Source organism: Hyaena hyaena, unplaced genomic scaffold (assembly GCF_003009895.1).
Source record: "Hyaena hyaena isolate Hyena2069 unplaced genomic scaffold, ASM300989v1 scaffold_58, whole genome shotgun sequence".
Lineage (NCBI taxonomy): Eukaryota > Metazoa > Chordata > Mammalia > Carnivora > Hyaenidae > Hyaena > Hyaena hyaena.
The window spans coordinates 399,016-417,677 of NW_024080689.1; the positions used below are offsets into that span (position 1 = coordinate 399,016).

The following is an 18,662-nucleotide window of genomic DNA, read 5'->3' on the forward strand; positions in this document are numbered from 1 at the left end:
CTCCCTCTCTCTCTGCCCCTCCCTTGCTCACACTCTCTCACCCTCTCAAAAATACACATTAAAAAAAATTTTTTTTAATCATATGCCCCCTGATGTAATGCAACAAGAAATACCCAGCACCACCTATAAAATGTTCTTGCCAAAAATGCGTATCTCTGTGTGATCAAGCCTCTATACCTAACTGCCAATTAACAGGAACTACAGGCCAAAGAGAAACCATGAAACACTAATGACTAAAAGAAGGTAATCAGCCAAATCTGAAATGTGCAAAATGCTACAAAATGCATGACTCAATTTTTTCAGTGACTAAATAGCAAAGAGAACAAAGAAGAGAGAACTACTATAAAGAAATAGCAATCAGGAGCATCTGGGGGCTCAGTCAGTTAAACACCCGACTTCAGCTCAGGTCATGATCTCACGGTTCACGGGTTCAAGGCTCGTATTGGGCTCTGTGCTAAGTAAGAACTCAGAGCCTGGAGCCTGCTTGGGATTCTGTGTCACCCTCTCTCTCTGCCCTCACCCCCCACTCATGCTCTGTCTCTCTCTGCCTCAAAAATAAACATAAAAAGATTTATTTATAAAAAAAGCAATCAAATGCAGAATGTGTGGACCTCGCTGAGATCTTAACTTGAACAAATCAGCTGTAAACATGCATCTGTATGGCATTTGAGGAGGTCTGAACACTGAGGGACTATCTGATAATAGTGTTTTATTTCCCTAACGGTGTGATAAGAGTTAGGGCTCTGCATTCAAGAGTTATCACCGACAAGACATGTGACTAGCATAAATGTGGCTGAAAAAATGAGATAATGATAATCAGAATTCGCTTGAAGGTATTTCAGTAGAGATGGGAGTAACACAAGAAATAAGACTGGCCATATGTTGGGGCACCTCGGTGGCTTAGTCGGTTGAACACTGGACTTCGGCTCAGGTCATGATCTTGAGGTTCCTGAGTTCGAGCCCCGCGCCAGGCTTGTTGCTGTCGGCACAGAGCCTGGTTTAGATCCTCTGTCCCCCTCTTCCTACCCCTCCCCTGTTTGCGCTCTCTCTCAAAAATGAATGAACATTTAAAAAACTTTTTTACTAATAAAAAAAAAGAAAATCATTCTTATGAGTACCCACTGGTCTCTTTCAAGAAGTAATAAAACACTATGGTTTATAGCATGTAAACTGTGACGAGACCAGGGTCACTCATTAGCTGGATGACTTTGGAAAATGTCCTTATTAACCATTCTGTGCCTCAGTTTCCACACCCATAGTACTTCCTATACCTACCTCACAAGGCAGTAAGGATTAAAGGAGCTAACAGAACGTGCTTCGAACAGGGTTTGGCACAGGGTAAATGAGCTATTAGGATTATTTCTGCCATGGAGATTGTCTCTGCATGTTCAGTCCCTCAAAGAACATAAGCTTCTTCAGAGTAGGCTCTAGATCAAACTCTTCTTTAAAGATCCCCGGGCCTCTTATCATTAGCAGCATATGTATCTGTTAAGGATTTCATTTGTGCTCATTTATTTAATCTTGGAAGAAGTGCTCTAAAGGAAGAAGTGCTCTAAAGGGGAGCGAATATGCTGGCATATGCTTGATTTTATTTATGATTAATGTTCACCTAATTCTGCCTAATGACCAGATGAACAGCAACCCAGGTGCCGTAAGTTTCTTCCAGCACATCTTTTCTTTTTTTTTTTAAAGCAGCTGGCTTTTATTTTTTATTTATTTTTTTTACAAATAGTTTATTGTCAAGTTAGTTTCCATATAACACCTGGTGCCCATCCCCACAAGTGCCCTCCTCCATCCCCATCACCCCCCCTCCTCCTCACTCCCATCAGTCCTCAGTTTCTTCTCAGCATTCAAGAGTCTCTCATGGTTTGCCTCTCTCCCTCTCCCCCACCATTTCCCCCCTTCTTCTCCCCCATGGTCCTCAGTAAAGTTCCTCCTAATCCTCCTATACGTGCAAACATATGGTGTTTGTCCTTCTCTGCCTGACTTATTTCGCTCAGCATAACACCCTCAAGGTCCATCCACGTTGCTACACATGTCCAGATTTCATTCTTTCTCATTGCCATGGAGTATTCCATTGTATAGATAAACCACACCTTCTTGATCCATTCGTCCATTGATGGACACTTAGGTTCTTTCCATGTGTTGGCTATTGTAGAGAGTGCTGCTATGAACATTGGGGTACATGTGCTCCTATGCATCAGCACTCCTATATCCCTCGGGTAAATTCCTAGCAGTGCTATTGCTGGGTCCTAGGGGAGTTCTACTGTTAATTTTTTGAGGAACCTCCACACTGTTTTCCAGAGGGGCTGTACCAGTTTACATACCCACCAACAGTGTAGGAGGGTGCCCATGTCTCCATATCCTCGCCAGCATCTAGAGTTCTCTGATTTGCTCATTTTAGCCACTCTGACTGGCGTGAGATGGTATCTCAGTGTGGTTTTGATTTGTATTTCCCTGATGAGGGAGGCTGAGCATAGTTTCATGTGTCACGGCCATCTGGATGTCCTCTTTAGAGAAGTGTCTGTTCAAATCTCCTGCCCATTTCTTCACTGGGTTGTTTGTTTTTCGGGTGTGGAGTTTGTTGAGCTCCTTATAGGTTTTGGATACTAACCCTTTATCTGATATGTCATTTGCAACTATCTTTTCCCATTCTGTCGGTTGCTTATTAGTTCTATGGATTGTTTCCTTTGCCGCCAGCACATCTTTTCATCTGGATGCTTGTGTCTGGATTTTGAAAGCACTCATAAAATCGTGTCGTGAGAATTTCAAGTACTAGGTGAAAACCATCACCCTAAATTTATAAGCTAAATTGAAAACCACTTTGATGAACTGGAGATTTGGTTGGGAACACCCTCTGGAAACTCCACTTCGCTTCTGCCCTGTATCTGTCCAACCACAGAAGCTTTGTCAAACAGCCCTGCACGGCTAGTCACGAAGTTCAAGGGGCAGATGGGAAACTTTGTGCACTTGGAAGAATCACTCATTTTTTTCCTCATGCAAAAATATCACACATTAAGTTCCTCTAAATGGCTTTCAAGGTGCAGTGGCTGTTCAAAACCTTCCTTCTTCCAGCAACAAAAACCATGTTTCAGGAGAAATTAATGTCCCATCATTTTCCAGATCAAAGATAACCAGGCAACACCGCCCTTGGAATGGGAGGACATACAAAGGAAATACGTGAATGCTGACTCTGCCTTCCCCACGGCCACAGCTCTCGGGCTCTAATCTGTAAAAAGCTGTTTCCAAGCAGGTGGCTTTTCCATTGACAGGTTTACCGTGCGGTCCATGAAGACAGTGATGAATACCCTGGTGCTAGTTGGGCTTACAGCAAATCCTTCACGATCTCATCTTTCAACTAAATTCAGCATATAAATTTAAAACATAAATAAATAGGGGCGCCTGGGAGGCTCAGTCAGTCGGGCATCGGACTTTGGCTCATGTCATGACCCCGCGGGTTTGTGGGTTCAGATTCCATACCCAGCTCTCTGCTGTCAGCACAGAGCCTGCTCTGGATCCGCTGTCCCCCTCTCTCTCTGCACCTCCCCTGCTCGCTCGCTGGCGCACTCTCTCTCAAAAATAACAAGATAAAATATAAATATAATTCTATAGAAACTTAAATAAAACTTGTTAACCTCCAATAGCAGCAGTTTCTCATGACTGTTGAAAAACTTAGCTGGGTTTAATAAATTCCAAATGATAAAATTTTAGTCGCTGTGGATAGATTTTTTTGCTACATAAAATGGAAAGTTAGAAATTTAATCAGGTGTGGGACCCCTTGGGTGGGTTGGGCATCTGACTTCGACTCAGGTCATGATCTTGCAGTTCGTGGGTTCGAGCCCTGCACTGGGCTCACCACTGTCAGTGCGATGCCCACTTCTGGTCCCCTTCTGTCCCCCTCCCTGCACTTCCCCTGCTTGCGCGCTCTCCCAAAAATAAAAAAAAAAAAAATTAAAAAAAAGGAAATTCAATCAGGTAAATTTCCTAACCTCTTAGTTTATAGGCAGAATGGCTGGACTCTCTCTCCACTTCTTCCTTCCCCCTGGTATACTACATACTCTACTTCCAATACAGTCAAATACTCTTGTGAGCAACACATCATCTTTTACAGACACTTCTTATCAGGTCAGTAAACTTAGTAATGACTTCCTCAAATTTCTGGATTCACAACACATCCTTTCTCCTGTTTATGGTTTCCTTTTCATTACTACCAACTTAAAAACAATTAGGGTTACTTATTGTAAAAGAGTAGCTTCACAATTAAATGAGAATCTGTTGTTACCATACCTCCATTTTTTTTCTCCAAATATTCCAGTGTGCAGTGTTACCAAAAGCAATCACTACCCGTAATCTAATTTCTATCAGTGACTTCAAGAATAAAAGTCAGCTCTGGAGCACATAATTTTCTAAGTAATGTTCCTGTTGGGGTGCCTGGGGGCTCAGCAGGTTAAGCGTCTGCCCCGTGATTTCAGCTCTGGTCATGATTTCAGGGTTCATAAGCTCAAGCCCCATGTCAGGCTCTGAGCTGTCAGCACAGCTGTTTGGGATTCTCTCTCTCTCTCTCTGTCCCTCCTCCTCTCTCTCTCTCTAATAAATAAACCTAAATCAATCAATAAAGATCCTGTTGCTTATGCAAACATTCCCAAGTAAAACAATTTTTAAAACCGCTAAAAAAGTTTTTAAAGCTACCAAAAGCATAAAAGCTACAGGAAAGCCACAAAAGTCAACACTACCCAAATTTGTCTTCAGCACTCAAGAACTCTACAGCCCTGGGCTCACTTAATGGTCTTAATTCTCATCAAAATAAGAAAATTAGGGGGTGCCTGGGTCGCTCAGTCAGTTGAGTATCTGACTTCAGCTCACGTCATGATCTCTCCGCTTGTGGGTTCAAGCCCCACATCGGGCTCTGTGCTGATAGCCTGGAACCTGCTTTGGATTCTGTGTCTCCCCCTCTCTCTGCCCCTCCCATGTTCATGCTCTCTCTCTCTCAGAAATTAAAAAAAAAAAAACATTAAAAAATCAAAAATAATTTTTAAAAACCATGGCTTTCTAAAAAAAAAAAAAAAAGAGTATCTTTCCGTGAAGTAGTCTTCCATTCAGACTTCAGAAACTAGACAACCCAACGGTGTTAAAAGAAATATAACACCGTTGTCTTAAATAATCATAACTTCATTTATTTACTCATTACATTGAATACATATTAACATATATATATATAACCAAAAAGCAAATAAATGCAAACTCTAATTGATAAAAGGCCATGAGGTGCAAAGTGGATTTTTACTGAAGGTCTATAAAGATCTGGTTCCACAGCGACATATGTGACCTCACACATGTGCGTAAACACCCCACACACATTTCCCATAAAACTCCACTAACCTGTAATGGGCGATTCTAACACGCTAATTGGAACAGTGATAACACAATATAAAAAACAAAAACTATGTGAAAGTCAAACAGTGGGGAAAATTAATCCTTCAGAGCTTCCATTAGTCATCAGTCATCTTACAATAAGTCCTTCTGATTCATGAGGGAGAATCGAGCGTGCGGGGCAGCTGTATGGCCCACGGGGCTCCTCTTCACGTATCTAGCTCTTTGCGCTCTGTCCCCTCCTACAACTACTGTATGGCACAGAAATATTTTTAATGAACTAACTCTAAGTTTTTCTGAGAATTCTGAAACATCCTGAGGATACGACGGACAGAAGATTCTGGCCCTAGAGTATCCCCTATTCGATGAGAAAACACTCCCTGTGCGATTTCAAGCCCTTCATTTTTAAAGCGACAGTGACTGCCTTTGACATAAAGTCATTGCCTCTCTCCCAAAATGTAAGCCTGCTTGTCTGCACACATTACAAAACTGTACTTTAATTTCTAGGACAGGACCGATCTTGGGGAAGCTAATGTACGTAAGCAACTGAAAACTTACAAGTTTAGAACAAAAATAGATACCGTCAACTTAGAGCTGGGCATCCCTACCAACGTCCGCTGAGGCCCCAGCCAGCAGAGAGCCCTGCTCACCTCCAAAGCAGGGCAGGCCCATGGCTGGATCTCTGAGCCATGTTCTCCCATCAGGAAAGCAGCTCTCATGAGACCCACGGCACCGCCCCACCCCACCCCATGCTGCTCTCTCTCACAACACAGCACGACACAACACAACACGACATGACACAAAGGCAGCACAGAGGAGCCCTGCGTACCTGCCTCCTGCACCGCCTCGCCCTGTGCTCCGCTGCTGACCGATCTGTAGCATCAGCAGCTGAGCACTCAGAACCAACCCAGGGCCAGCTCGGGTCCACGACACCGAGAGCCCACCAGGGGCGGGGGGCCTAGTGATTTCCGTCCCCACCGTCCCCCTCCCTTTCTGGAACCGAGGTGTCCAACAGGTGCTTCATGAGTGATTGTTATCAAACTGTGTTGAACCCCAAAAGCTGGGAAACAAAAAGGAGGAATCCCAAAGAGAGAGGGGGGAAATTAAAAAGGAGACGTGAGAAGGAGTCGGTGTGAAGCGGCAGTGAAGACAACCCGAAAGTGAAGACCCATTCATGCAGTCCACAGGCACTTTCCATCTAGCTACGGAGCTTTTTCTGGGCACTGCGTACGCAACTTTCAGCTTAACAAAATCAGTACATTTCTCCGGTTTTATGTCCACAGCTGGACTAAGAAAAAAGCGCAACAATGTGAATGCAGCTTTAAATTTTTATTTTTTTTTAATTTTTTAATGTTAATTTTTTGAGAGAGAGAGAGAGAGCACGAACAGGGGAAGGGGCAGAAAGAGAGGGAGACACAGAATCCAAAGCAGGCTCCAGGCTCCCAGCTGTCAGCACAGAGACTGGTGCAGGGCTTGAACTCACAAACCAGAGATCATGACCTGAGAGCAAGTCAGATGCTTAACCAACTGAGTCACCCAGGTGCCACTTAAATTTTTAAGATGTCAGCATTATTCTTAAATTAGATCTTGCCAATAGATAAAAACTAAAAAACTATAATAAAGAGAAATATTTTGTTAAAATATAAGCAAAAGCTAAAAATTATTAAATAAGTGTATTAAAATTAAAACAGCATAAAATAGAAGCGGTAACTTCGTTACATAGAGATATATATCAAACATGTAGGTTCAATATGGGCAGCCAGTTGTATAATATTTTTAGTTAAAGGTAACAGAAGGATAATAATGAACCAGTTAAAAACTTGTGATCCTAGGGTCTAGCTGCCCTCTACTCTGTCATCAGTGGACCATTCAGGAAGTACACCATTTGCTAACTACATTTCAAAGGAAGTCACAAGATTCAACCACTGGAAATTATAAACATTTTGATTCCATCAGAAAACGTTAGGGGCACCTGTGTGGCTGAGTTGGTTAACTATCTGACTCTTGATTTCGGCTCAGGTCATGATCTCATGGTTCATGGTTCGAGCCCTGCAATGAGCTCTGTGCTGAAAGTGCAGGCGCTGCTTGGGATTCTCTCTCTCCCTCTCCCCCACTCATTCACTCGCTCGCTCGCTCGCTCTCTTTCAAAAATAAAAAAATAAACGAAAAAGTTTAAATTGCTAAAACAGTACATCTTAACATCTTAAATGTTCTCAGCACAAAAAATGAATATTAATTACATGAGGTGAAAGAAGTACTCACTAACCCTACAGTGATCATCATTTTGCAATATACAAGTCATCACAATATACACCTTAAGCTTATGCAATTATATGTGAACTACATCTCAGTAAAGCTGGGGGAGAAGAAGGCTGTCTATCAAAAAGTGGCCACCATTCTTCCTCACTCTGTGAATAAATAAACAGAAGATGAAACTAGTTACATTATATTTGGGGATTTTTTTATGTTAACCTAAGAGTAGTCTCCTAGAGTGGGGATTTCTTAACTGCATTTATACAAATATACATTGTATTTATACAAATGATACTTAAGTTTAAGATGCATTTAAGATGCATACTTAAGTTGGGTGGCTCAGTCAGTTAAGCATCTGACTTCAGCTCAGGTCATGATCTCATGGTTGGTGGGTTCAAGCCCCACGTCGGGCTCTGTGCTGACAGCTCGGAGCCTGGAACCTGCTTCGGATTCTGTGTCTCCCTCTCTCTCTGTCCTCCCCCACTCACACTCTGTCTCTCTCTCTCCCTCAAAAATGAATAAACATTAAAAAAAATTTTAACAAATAAATAAAATGCATTTGTTGGGGGCACCTAGGTGACTCTGTCAGTTAAGTGGCTGGCTGGCTGGCTGGCTCAAGTCATGATCTCATGGTCATGGGATCGAGCCTCATGTCAGGGTCCACACTGAGTGTGGAGCCTGCTTGGGATTCTCTCTCTCTCTCACCCCCCCCATAATATATAAATAATTTTTAAAATTTTTAATGCATTCATTTTTTACTTTATAAATTTTGCTTGTTATTGACAAGACAACTTACTCTGCATTCTATAAAGACTGGTGTCCTAACATAGAACACTAGTCCACATTGAGGTAGGAGAGGCAGGAGGAAGAAACAAGCTTTGTTTCAAAGAAAAAAATTAAAACACTCTACGAGTTTGGTTCCAAAATCTCAGCTTTAAAGCATGAAATCTCTGAGTACCATTACATACTTCGCACCACAATCTTAAAAGAGAACTTTCCTCAACTCGTAGTTTAAATTATGGTGAAGTTCTGGGGCGCCTGGGTGGCTCAGTCAGTTGAGTGTCCGACTTCGGCTCAGGTCATGGTCTCACAGTTCATGGGTTCAAGCCCCACCCATGTCAGGCTCTGTGCTGAACTCTTGCTCAGAGCCTGGAGCCCGCCTCGGATTCTGTGTCTCCTTCTCTCTCTGCCCCTCCCCCGCTCATGCTCTGTCTCACTCTCAAAAATAAATAAATGTAAAAAAAAATTTATAATAAATTATGGTGAAGTTCAAATACCTATGTGTATCTTTTTATAACTCATACAGATAAATACATCTTTCCATACCTGTACACATCTTTCTAAATCTACTATGCTTTCTATACCTACATACATCTGAATATCTATAAATATCTGCACACCTATATACGTTTTTCTATACCTATAAGCATTTGAATACCTGTATGTATCTATTTCAATTTTGAGGGCAAACAACAATTTACAATCAAGAATAGAACAACACAATTGTTTCTTTGTTGTTGTTGTTGTTGTTGTTTTTTTGGTATTTGGAAAAAGAATGAGAAATGGAAGCTCTTTTAATGTAAAACAGCCATGGTTGGTTAGTTGAAACAATAGTGGACACATTCCCATTACCAAGATGGATGTGAAAAAAAATAAGCATAGGATCATAAAATTTGTAGCTTACTTTGTGCCTTTTCACAGAAGTTTATCTGAAAGCCTAAAGTAAAAGAGATAAGTTCCAGTTCATTGACTGTAAATCAAACAAACCAAAATTAGAACATGACATTGCATTTTTATATCACATTTGAATAAAACCAATTCAAGAGCAGTTCAAATCACATAACCCCCACGAGCACAGTGAAAACTCTAACACGCGGGCTTTCTTTTAAAAAGTCAGCTCTCTCTGGGGTAGAAGTACTTTATAAAATGAAGCTGAAGTCTAGTTGAAATTCTAAATTCCGCAATTACCTTAATGTTTCACGTCTATTCGATGAACAGAATAGCTATTAGCCCTTGGAAGTCAAGAGTAACTTTAAAGATAATCTTGTCCATGTTTTCAATCTACAAATTCAGAACATGTTACAAGTGATTTTTATTAACTCTACTGATTTAGCACTATCTATGATTAATTACTACCCCTGATTCAAAAGCTTCAAAAGCAGTTCATAAATTATGAAATCTAAACCAAAGCAACATTTTCTAGTCAATTCGCTAACCTCATTCATAAGATAATGAACTACTGAGGAGGTGCTCAAATTCTTCTAGGAGGCCTGAAAAGGAGGTGGCATCCCTAGGAATGATATGCAGGGTGGGTCGTTACAAGTTACAGGAAGAAAACCTGAGAAATCTTCTTAGGAACATGAACACATTTCCCAAATCCAACTAGACCTAGTTATACCTTACGTATTCATTTATATAGATATAATTTTTTGTAAAATGCACCCGGTAAGATAAGCTGTTGACAACAAAACCTTCCTAAAATATTCATTCACCCCCTTGGTTCAGGGGGTGAATGCCTGGCCTTCTCAATAGTCTACCTATGCCTGCGTTTATTAATGCTTTCGGGAACAACATGGGGAAATTCAGAATGAGTATCACTAAAACTTGTATTTATGGGAATTCAATTAAATCTTCTAGGAAAAGAGCCAGGACTAATGAAGGATGTGTTTAAGTACTCTCTCCCATCCAATTATCAGAATGCTTAGGATTCTAAGATAAAGACATCACCTATTAGGTACAATACCTGAAATATCTCAACATAGCTACTTGGCCCAAAAGTAACCCACTGCTTATTACCTAATCACGCAAATGTCAACACAGGGAGAGTGGGCACAGGGGGTGGGGGAGGCACTCCGGGCTGGGGTACCAGGGGCAAATCTGGAGGCAGCTACCCCTCAGGCTCAACTTGCTGCCCCAGCAGATGTGTGGCAGGAAAAAGTCAGAGATCCACGGCCCTTGGAAGCCCAAGCAACTACACGCCAGCCCAGCCAGCCTCCAACGGGCCAAACGAGGTGAGCACAGGGCAGGGGCAGAAGGAACTGGCTCCAGTTAGCAGCAGCGGCCTGGACAGCACAGAGGAGCCCCAGCCCCAGTTCACAAGGCACATCTCCCTCTCCTGCAGAAGGGAAGGGAAAATCCACCTGACAGCGGGAGGGGAAACTGACGAAAGACTGAAACAAATTGAAGCCAGGAGCCACTCTTCTCTTTTTAGTTCTAATATAGTGTTTGCTACTAGTTAGCAAAAATAAATGGAGGCAGGAGAGGAAAACAAAATAACAATATGAACGGAGAAAGGAGCAAGAAAAAAAGGAGTTGGGGCTGTTTGCACAACTGTGTAAAAATAAGTTACAGAGTAATTTTGAGAAATAGAAAAAAAAGTGTTTAAAGGTATATGTAACTAACAGAATGTCACAATGTCATCAGTTACTGCTATTACGTGACGTTAAAACCACCTTAAGCAGGGAATCAATGCAGGTAGCTAAAAAGGGAAGAGGCTGAAATCCTCACCTCTTAACTACAGACTTGCTTTTTATCTAATTGGCTACACTGGAAAATTTATGGAAAAATTAGATAAATTTTTATCTAATTAAGGACCAGGTGAACGGCTCCTGTGGCCTCACACCAACACCCATCTCTGCATTATTTGTCACTCAGAAAAGACTTGGGGGGCACCTGCGTTGCTGTACGACTTTGTCTGAGGTCATGATCTCATGGTTCGCGAGTTGGAGCCCCGTGTTGGGCTCTGTGCTGACAGTGCAGGGCCTGCTTCAGATTCTCTGTCTCCCTCTCCCCCAAAAATAAATAAAATTAAAAAAAAAAAAAAAGACTTGCTAAAAGACCTAAAGTTTACAGGCAATGAGGGCTAAACTAACTCAAAACATAATGGCTCACCTTGGAATTCCATTTAATCGTATCAATTAAATCAGATAAAAGGTTATTAGCTAAATCTTTCTAGACCTCCCAACTCAAAGGGCAGGGAGGGGGCAAGGGGACCCCTGGGAATCTTGTACAAGAACAGAAAGGTGGGAGGAAAGAAATGGTGAGGAAAACTTCCAATATCCGCAGCTTTATAAAAAGCCAGTTTGTGGCTAGGCTATAATTAGTCCATTAATATTCATTCACAAATGTTCAATTTTTGAAGTCACCGTATCTCAGAAATTCTGTCTAAATTGTCTTTCTAACTCTAGATGCTAGAGTTAAATTCTGTCTAAATTCTGTCTAAATTGTCTTTCTAACTCTAGATGCTGGTGAGGATGTGGAGAAACAGGCACCCTCCTACACTGTTGGTGGGAATGCAAACTGGTGCAGCCCCTCTGGAAAACAATGTGGACATTCCACAAAAAATTAACAACGGAACTCCCCTAGGACCTGGCAATAGCACTGCTAGGAATTTACCCAAGGGACACAGGAGTGCTGATGCATAGGGGCACATGGACCCCAATGTTCATAGCAGCACTCTCCACAATAGCGAAGTCATGGAAAGAGCATAAGTGTCTATCAACTGATGAATGGGTCAAGAAGATGTGGTTATCTATATGATGGAATACTACCATGGCAATGAGAAAGAATGAAAGCTGGCCATGTGTAGCAACGTGGATGGAACTCGAGGGTGTTATGCTGAGCGAAATAAGTCAGGCAGAGAAGGACAGATACCATATGTTTCCACTCATAGGTGGAACAGAAGAAACTTAACACAGGACCATAGGGGAGGGGAAGGAGGAAAAAATAGTTAAGGTAAGGCAGGGAGGCAAACCACAGAAGACTCTTAAATACTGAGAACAAGCTGACGGGGGGTGGGGGGGGGTGAGGGAGAGGGGAAAATGGGTGATGGGCATGGAGGAGGGCACTTCTTGGGATGAGTACTGGGTTTTATATGGAAACCAACTAAACTATATTTTTAAAAATAATTTTTAAAATAAAATAAATTCTGTCTTTCCATGCACTCACTTCAGCTACTGCATCTCCGGGAGCACAAGATATCAGTTCAATCTGCTCCTGGTAACCAGTTCATTTTGAAAATCTCAGGTGCCTCCCTATTTTTTTTCCTGGTCTCTGTACTTTTAAGTCTTTTTCATTTTATCTGGCCCCAGGTAAATTTATTTGCATTAAATCTTAACCGCCGTCCCAAGACTAAATATCCAGATGTATACATGTGACAGTGTGTTAGGAAGCCAGTAAGAGACATGGAGCTCCGTGGGGCTCTCCTGTTTCCTTTCTCACTGGGCCACCCTCTTTCCCACACTCCTCAACCTCACACTCTTACCCCAATCGTGAGAGCCCTTAACTGGCCAGGACTGGAAACCTACCATTACGGTATCTACCGGACAAAGTGAGCTTGTCTACATTAGTTTTGAAGGCCGTTTAGGATGTGAGCAAGTGTATAGAAAGACAAAAGGCAAAGAGTATTTGAGAAAGAAGAACACAAAATGAAAAATGTCAGCCCCGGGAATCATAGTTTCAACTGTGAAAGTCAAGTCATTTCACCTGAGCCTGTTTCCTCCTTTAACTATAAAATTAAGAACACTAATGGGGGGAGGGGACACCTGGCTGCCTCAGGGGGTTAAGTATCCCACTTAGGCTCAGGTCGTGATCTCGCAGTTAATAAGGTCAAGCCCCACACTGGGCTCTGGAGCCTGCTTGATTCTGTGTCTCCCTCCCTCTGCCCTTCCGTGTCTCTCTCTCTCACTCTGTCTGTCTCTCTCTCTGTCACTCTCTCTCTCTCAAAAATAAACATTAAAAAAATTAACCAAAGCAAAAATGAACTATTGGGACCTCATCAAAATAAAAGGCTTCTGCACAGCAACAGAAACAATCAGCCAAACTAAAAGGCAACCGACAGAATGGGAGAAGAAAATTGCAAACAACATATCAGATAAAGGGTTAGTATCCAAACTCTATTTTAAAAGCTTGTCAAACTCAACACCCAAAAAACAAATGATCCAGTGAAGAAATGGGCAAAAGACATGAATAGACACTTCTCCAAAGAAGACATCCAGAAGGCCAAATGACACATGAAAAAATGCTCAACATCACTCATCATCAAGGAAATGCAAATCAAAACCACAATGAAATACCGCTTCACACCCATCAAAATGGCTAACATTGGGGCACCTGGGTGGCTTAGTTGGTTAAGTGTCTGACTTTCGCTTAGGTCATGATCTCGCGGTTCGTGGGTTCGAGGCCCGCGTCGGGCTCTGTGCTGACTGCCAGCTCAGAGCCTGGAGCCTGTTTCAGTCTGTGACTCCCTCTCTCTCTGACCCTCCCCTGCTCACGCTGTCTCTCTCTCTCTCTCTCCTGGAAATAAATAAAAAAAAACAAAAACAAAATGGCTAACATTAACAACTCAGGCAACAACAGATGTCGGCGAGGATGTGGAGAAAGAGACCTTTTGCACGGCTGGTGAGAAAACAGTTCCTCAGAAAATGAAAAACAGAACTACCTTACGACCCAGCAATTGCACTACTAGGTATTTATCCAAAGGATACGGGTGTGCTGTTTTGAAGGAGCACATGCACCCCAATATTTATAACAGCACTAACGACAATAGCCAAAGTATGGAAAGAGCCCAAATGTCCATCGATGGATGAATGCATAAAGAAGATAAGAAGATGTGGTTTACACACACATACACACACACACACACACACACACACACACACACTGGAGTATTACTCGGCAATCAAAAAGAATGCAATCTTGCCATTTGCAACTATGTGGATGGAAATAGAAGGTATTATGCTAAGCGAAATTAGTCAGAGAAAGACAAATATCCTATGACTTCATTCATATGAGGACTTTAAGATACAAAACAGATGAGCATAAGGGAAGGGAAGCAAAAATAATATAAAAACAGGGAGGGGACAAAACATAAGAGACTCAAATATGGAGAACAAACAGATGGTTACTGGAGGGGTTGGGGGGGGGCTAAATGGGTAAAGGGCATTAAGGACTCTCCTCCTGAAATCATTGTTGAGCTACATGCTGGCTAGCCTGGATGTCAATTTAAAAATTAAAAAAAGAAACAAGAATAGCAATCAGGTAATCTTACCTTAGAATTTGGCAACAGCTGTCTACACTTACTATGGCTGTGAAACAGCCCCCGTGGGGTTTGGCATTACCCCAGGGCCCGTCTCTGGGTTGATGGTATAGCCCATCGAGGGGCCGGGACAGGGGCGCCACTGGTTTCCAGCTTCCCGGGCAGTTTCTTCCAGCTCCAACACCCGAGAGTTTGGTATTGCTGAAAACGGACTATGGGCTGCAGTACGCGTCCACCACTAGCGTAAAGAAAATCAGGGGCAGGGCACCCGGATGGCGAGTGGTTAAGCGTCTGACTCTTGATTTCAGCTCTGGTCATGACCTCACGGTTTTGTGAGTTCAAGCCCCACGTGGGCACTGTGCTAACAGTGCGGAACCTGATGGAGACTCTCCCTCTTTCTCTGTCCCTGCCTCACTCGCAGTTTCCCTCAAATAAATAAATTTTAAAAAGAAAAGAAAATCAGAGCCCCCTTACTGGGTCACGCCCATAAAGCAAGCTACCCAGTCTTCCTTCTAACAAGAGCAGGGAAAGCCTTGTTGGTGCTGCCTTCCAAATTCAACCTCAAAACTGTGGCATGTGGCCCCAACTGCAAAGTTACTCAGAGTACATCATTACGGCCCTAACATCTAAGGACTGATCTCAGCTTGTCCAAAATTTGTGTTTTCGTTGTGCTTAAGAGTGGTTTCCGCAAGATTTGTTTCCTGCTGTGCTGTTTCCTTTCTCTCCCGGGCTTCACCTTTCACTAACTGAAAAGGGGAGCCACAATTAATTCACTAATTCCAGCTTGCCTGCGTCATCCAGAACCATTCGTGATTTCATAAATATTGATCAAATCCAGGGCGCCTGGGTGGCTGTCAGTCAAGTGTCAGACTTCAGCTCAGGTCATGATCTCACAGTTCGTGGGTTAGATCCCCGCCTCGGGCTCTGTGCTGACAGCTTGGACCTGGAGCCTGCCTCCAATTCTGTGTCTCCCCGCCTTCTCTGTCTGCCTCTCCCCAGCTCATGCTCTCTCTCTCAAAAATAAACATTAAAAAAAAAAAGTGTTTTTTAAATACTGATCAAATCCTCTCCAGAGCTGTTTTTAATTCAGGATCTTGTCAGTCCTCGTAAGCCACTTCTTTGTCCCGCCTGTGGCCAATGAGCTACCCCATTTACCCTTCAGCTATGTAACTAAAAGATATATTATCATCTCCAACCTGTTCAGTGAAGCCCTGTGCACCCAGACAGAGCAATTTATGAACTATGTGACTACGGGCAAGTATCTAACCTCCATGAGCCTCAATGTTCTCATCCTTAAAGCAGAACAGTAATACCCAAAAGTGCCTTGTGATGATTAATAGATCTAAAATGTCCAGCACAGAGCCTGGAATAGAAGTTATTACTACCCTAGTGATTACTCCTGATCTCTCCCTTGGCTGAGCAATGATTGTGACTCCTTCCCCATCAGGACCAGTTCCGCCTACACAAAACCAGTGCCTCTCCTCTTATCCCCTGTCACCCTGAGGGAGGAAACAGGGAGGGACTCCGGAATGCATGGAGATCCCCACCCCAGGCTCTACATTCTGCCACAGCCCTTCCCAGACACAGGCTAGGTGTGCTGTCCAGTGCCCACAAAGGGGGATGGTAGGTTTCCCTGGCAGGGACCTAACTCAGATCTCAGGGACATCGGCACCCATCAGGGGACTCCCTTAACATTGCTTATTTTTCAGCAAAGTCAGACAATGAGCATGCATATCAGATATGTCTGGCAACACCTTTCTGGTTTTCCCCTCTTTAAAAACTTTGATCTCTGGTAAGCTGAAACACCATACGCCCTGGAGAAGCTGCTGTGGTGTCTACTTCAATCATCTGTCCACAGAGTGGAGAACAAGCTGCTGTCCAGGAATCCAGCTGTGCATATGAGCAGCATCTCTGTTCAAGGGCCCATCTCGCGTTAACCCCACTAACCAATGCTCCCATTGACTGTGTAGCCCCAAGGTGGGCCGATCTTACCACTCCTGGCCCTTGAATCGTTCCTACAAGTACACAATATCTCTCAACTTTGCCAAGAGTGTGAGGAGACACGTAGAGACCTTCTGGAGCTGGAACGGATAAGGGTAGAAGCAAGGCATGGACAGTAATTTGCCCCGGGTGACAGATTTAGTCAGGATGGTGACATAAATTATGAACTCTCTTGCTAAATGGGTTCCTTTTCCATGGCATGTATAGAGTTGAAAGAGTTGTATGACCTTTCAAATCTATCTTGGCCCCCTGGGCCAATGCCTAATTATAATGTTCTAAGGGTGCCTGGGTGGCTCAGTTGGTTAAGTGTCTGACTTCAGCTCAGGTCACGATCTCAAATTTCATGAGTTCAAGCCCCGCACTGGGCTCTGTGCTCACAGCGTGGAGCCTGGAGCCTGCTTCAGATTCTCTGTCTCTCTCTCTCTCAAAAATAAACAAACATTAAAAAAAAATTTTTTTAGGATGCCTGGGTGGCTCAGTCAGTTAAGTGTACGACTTCAGCTCAGGTCATGATCTCACAGTTCGTGGATTGGAGCCCCACGTCGGGCTCTGTGCTGCCAGCTCAGAGCCTGGAGCCTGCTTCGGATTCTGTGTCTCCCTCTCTCTCTGCCCCTCCCTCGCTCATGCTCTGACTCTCTCAAAAATAAATGTTAATTTTTTTTTTAATATTCTACTCACTTGTAGATTCCCAACCAAAACACCCCCTAATTCAAAATGCTGCTGTTGACCCTCCAGCAAATTTAGAACTCTTGACACAGCAGAGTATCCGAAGGCAACAAGACCCCAGAACCAACCCAAACACGCTGGCTGCTTAGAGCTTCCACGCCCTGACTGAAACCTTAAATAATCCCCCCTTTCTATTCCTGAATCTGCCTCTCTTCTCTCAGACCTGATGGCTGAAACGACTTAGAGCTCGGAGAACCTGTGGGAATGTGGGTTACTGACCAGGAAGAAGAAAGGCTGGGTTAAAACCCGCCTCCACCAGGGCAAATTACCTGAAACTATTAGTTTCCCTTCTCAATTTTAAATCTGAATTACAGTTTCCCAGGCTGTGTAATTTGGGCCGGGTCTCTACCTCCAAGAAATGGAGATTGCAGAGGAGACGGACCTGGATTATGTGTGCAGGAGCTAACTGTGATCTACTGACCCTTAGAAATCAGGGAAACTCCGTGAGCCCAAATCAATCCAGCCTCTCTGATTAGATAAAACAAATGAAAGGAAAATAGAGAAATTTCTGAAAAAAAGAAAATAGGACTCAGAATACAAGGTTAGCTTATATCCCATCCCAAAACAAGATTCAGGATGCATTCACTCGAAGGCACATGAGAGGAAAAGATGAGAATATATCTTGAAAGCATTGTTTTTCTACTTTTTCTCTTTGAAGACTAGAGTTGCACTCATTTCTGAGGGAACACAGAGAAATACAATTGAGAAAGAAAGAGAAAGAAAGAAAGAAAGAAAGAAAAGAAAGAAAAGAAAAAGAAAGAAAGAAGGAAAGAAGGAAAGAAGGAAAGAAGGAAAGAAGGAAAGAAGGAAAGAAAGAAAGAAAGAAAGAAAGAAAGAAAGAAAGAAAGAAAGAAAGAAAGAAATGCAATGTGCTTTGAGGGGGAACTGATTTGCTAAGCTGGACTTGTATCAGGTCATGTCAAATAAATGGTAAGGAAATAGTACTTGGCATACTGGGGGAAGAAAAGGCAAGAAATTCTAGGGTTTGGAACTATATCCACTGAATTGGCACAATTCAGTTCTTTAAAATCCAGATAAAGGACTCTTCTTGTGATTCTTGAAAACCACAGACTAACTGGTAAAACAGATAGTCAAATATAATCACAAGCAGGTGTCTCACACATCTTCTATGTATTGCAATATTACTGGGAGAAAAAAAAGCATATTGATTTTTAACCTCCGTTTTTTTCTTAACAGATATGTGTCATTACACTTGAAAGTTTTCTGTGTTTATTTTGCATTTTCTTAAATTATTGAGGTATAATGGACATATAAC

The 18,662-nt window shown here is 42.7% G+C and overlaps 1 protein-coding gene across 2 annotated transcripts in view; it reads right to left on the reverse strand.

The window, feature by feature from the left end:
• Nucleotides 1–18,662, reverse strand: part of MAP2K4 (mitogen-activated protein kinase kinase 4) — a 138,436-nt gene that overhangs the window by 115,149 nt on the left and 4,625 nt on the right. Inside the window, exon 2 of one of the 2 annotated variants that reach the window (XM_039231584.1) lies at nucleotides 9,308–9,340. The exons of the other annotated variant lie outside the window; for it this stretch is intronic. Within the exon in view, the coding sequence (XP_039087515.1) occupies nucleotides 9,308–9,340 (33 nt within the window). The remainder of the gene's footprint in view (nucleotides 1–9,307; nucleotides 9,341–18,662) is intronic. 2 annotated transcript variants of the gene reach the window in all.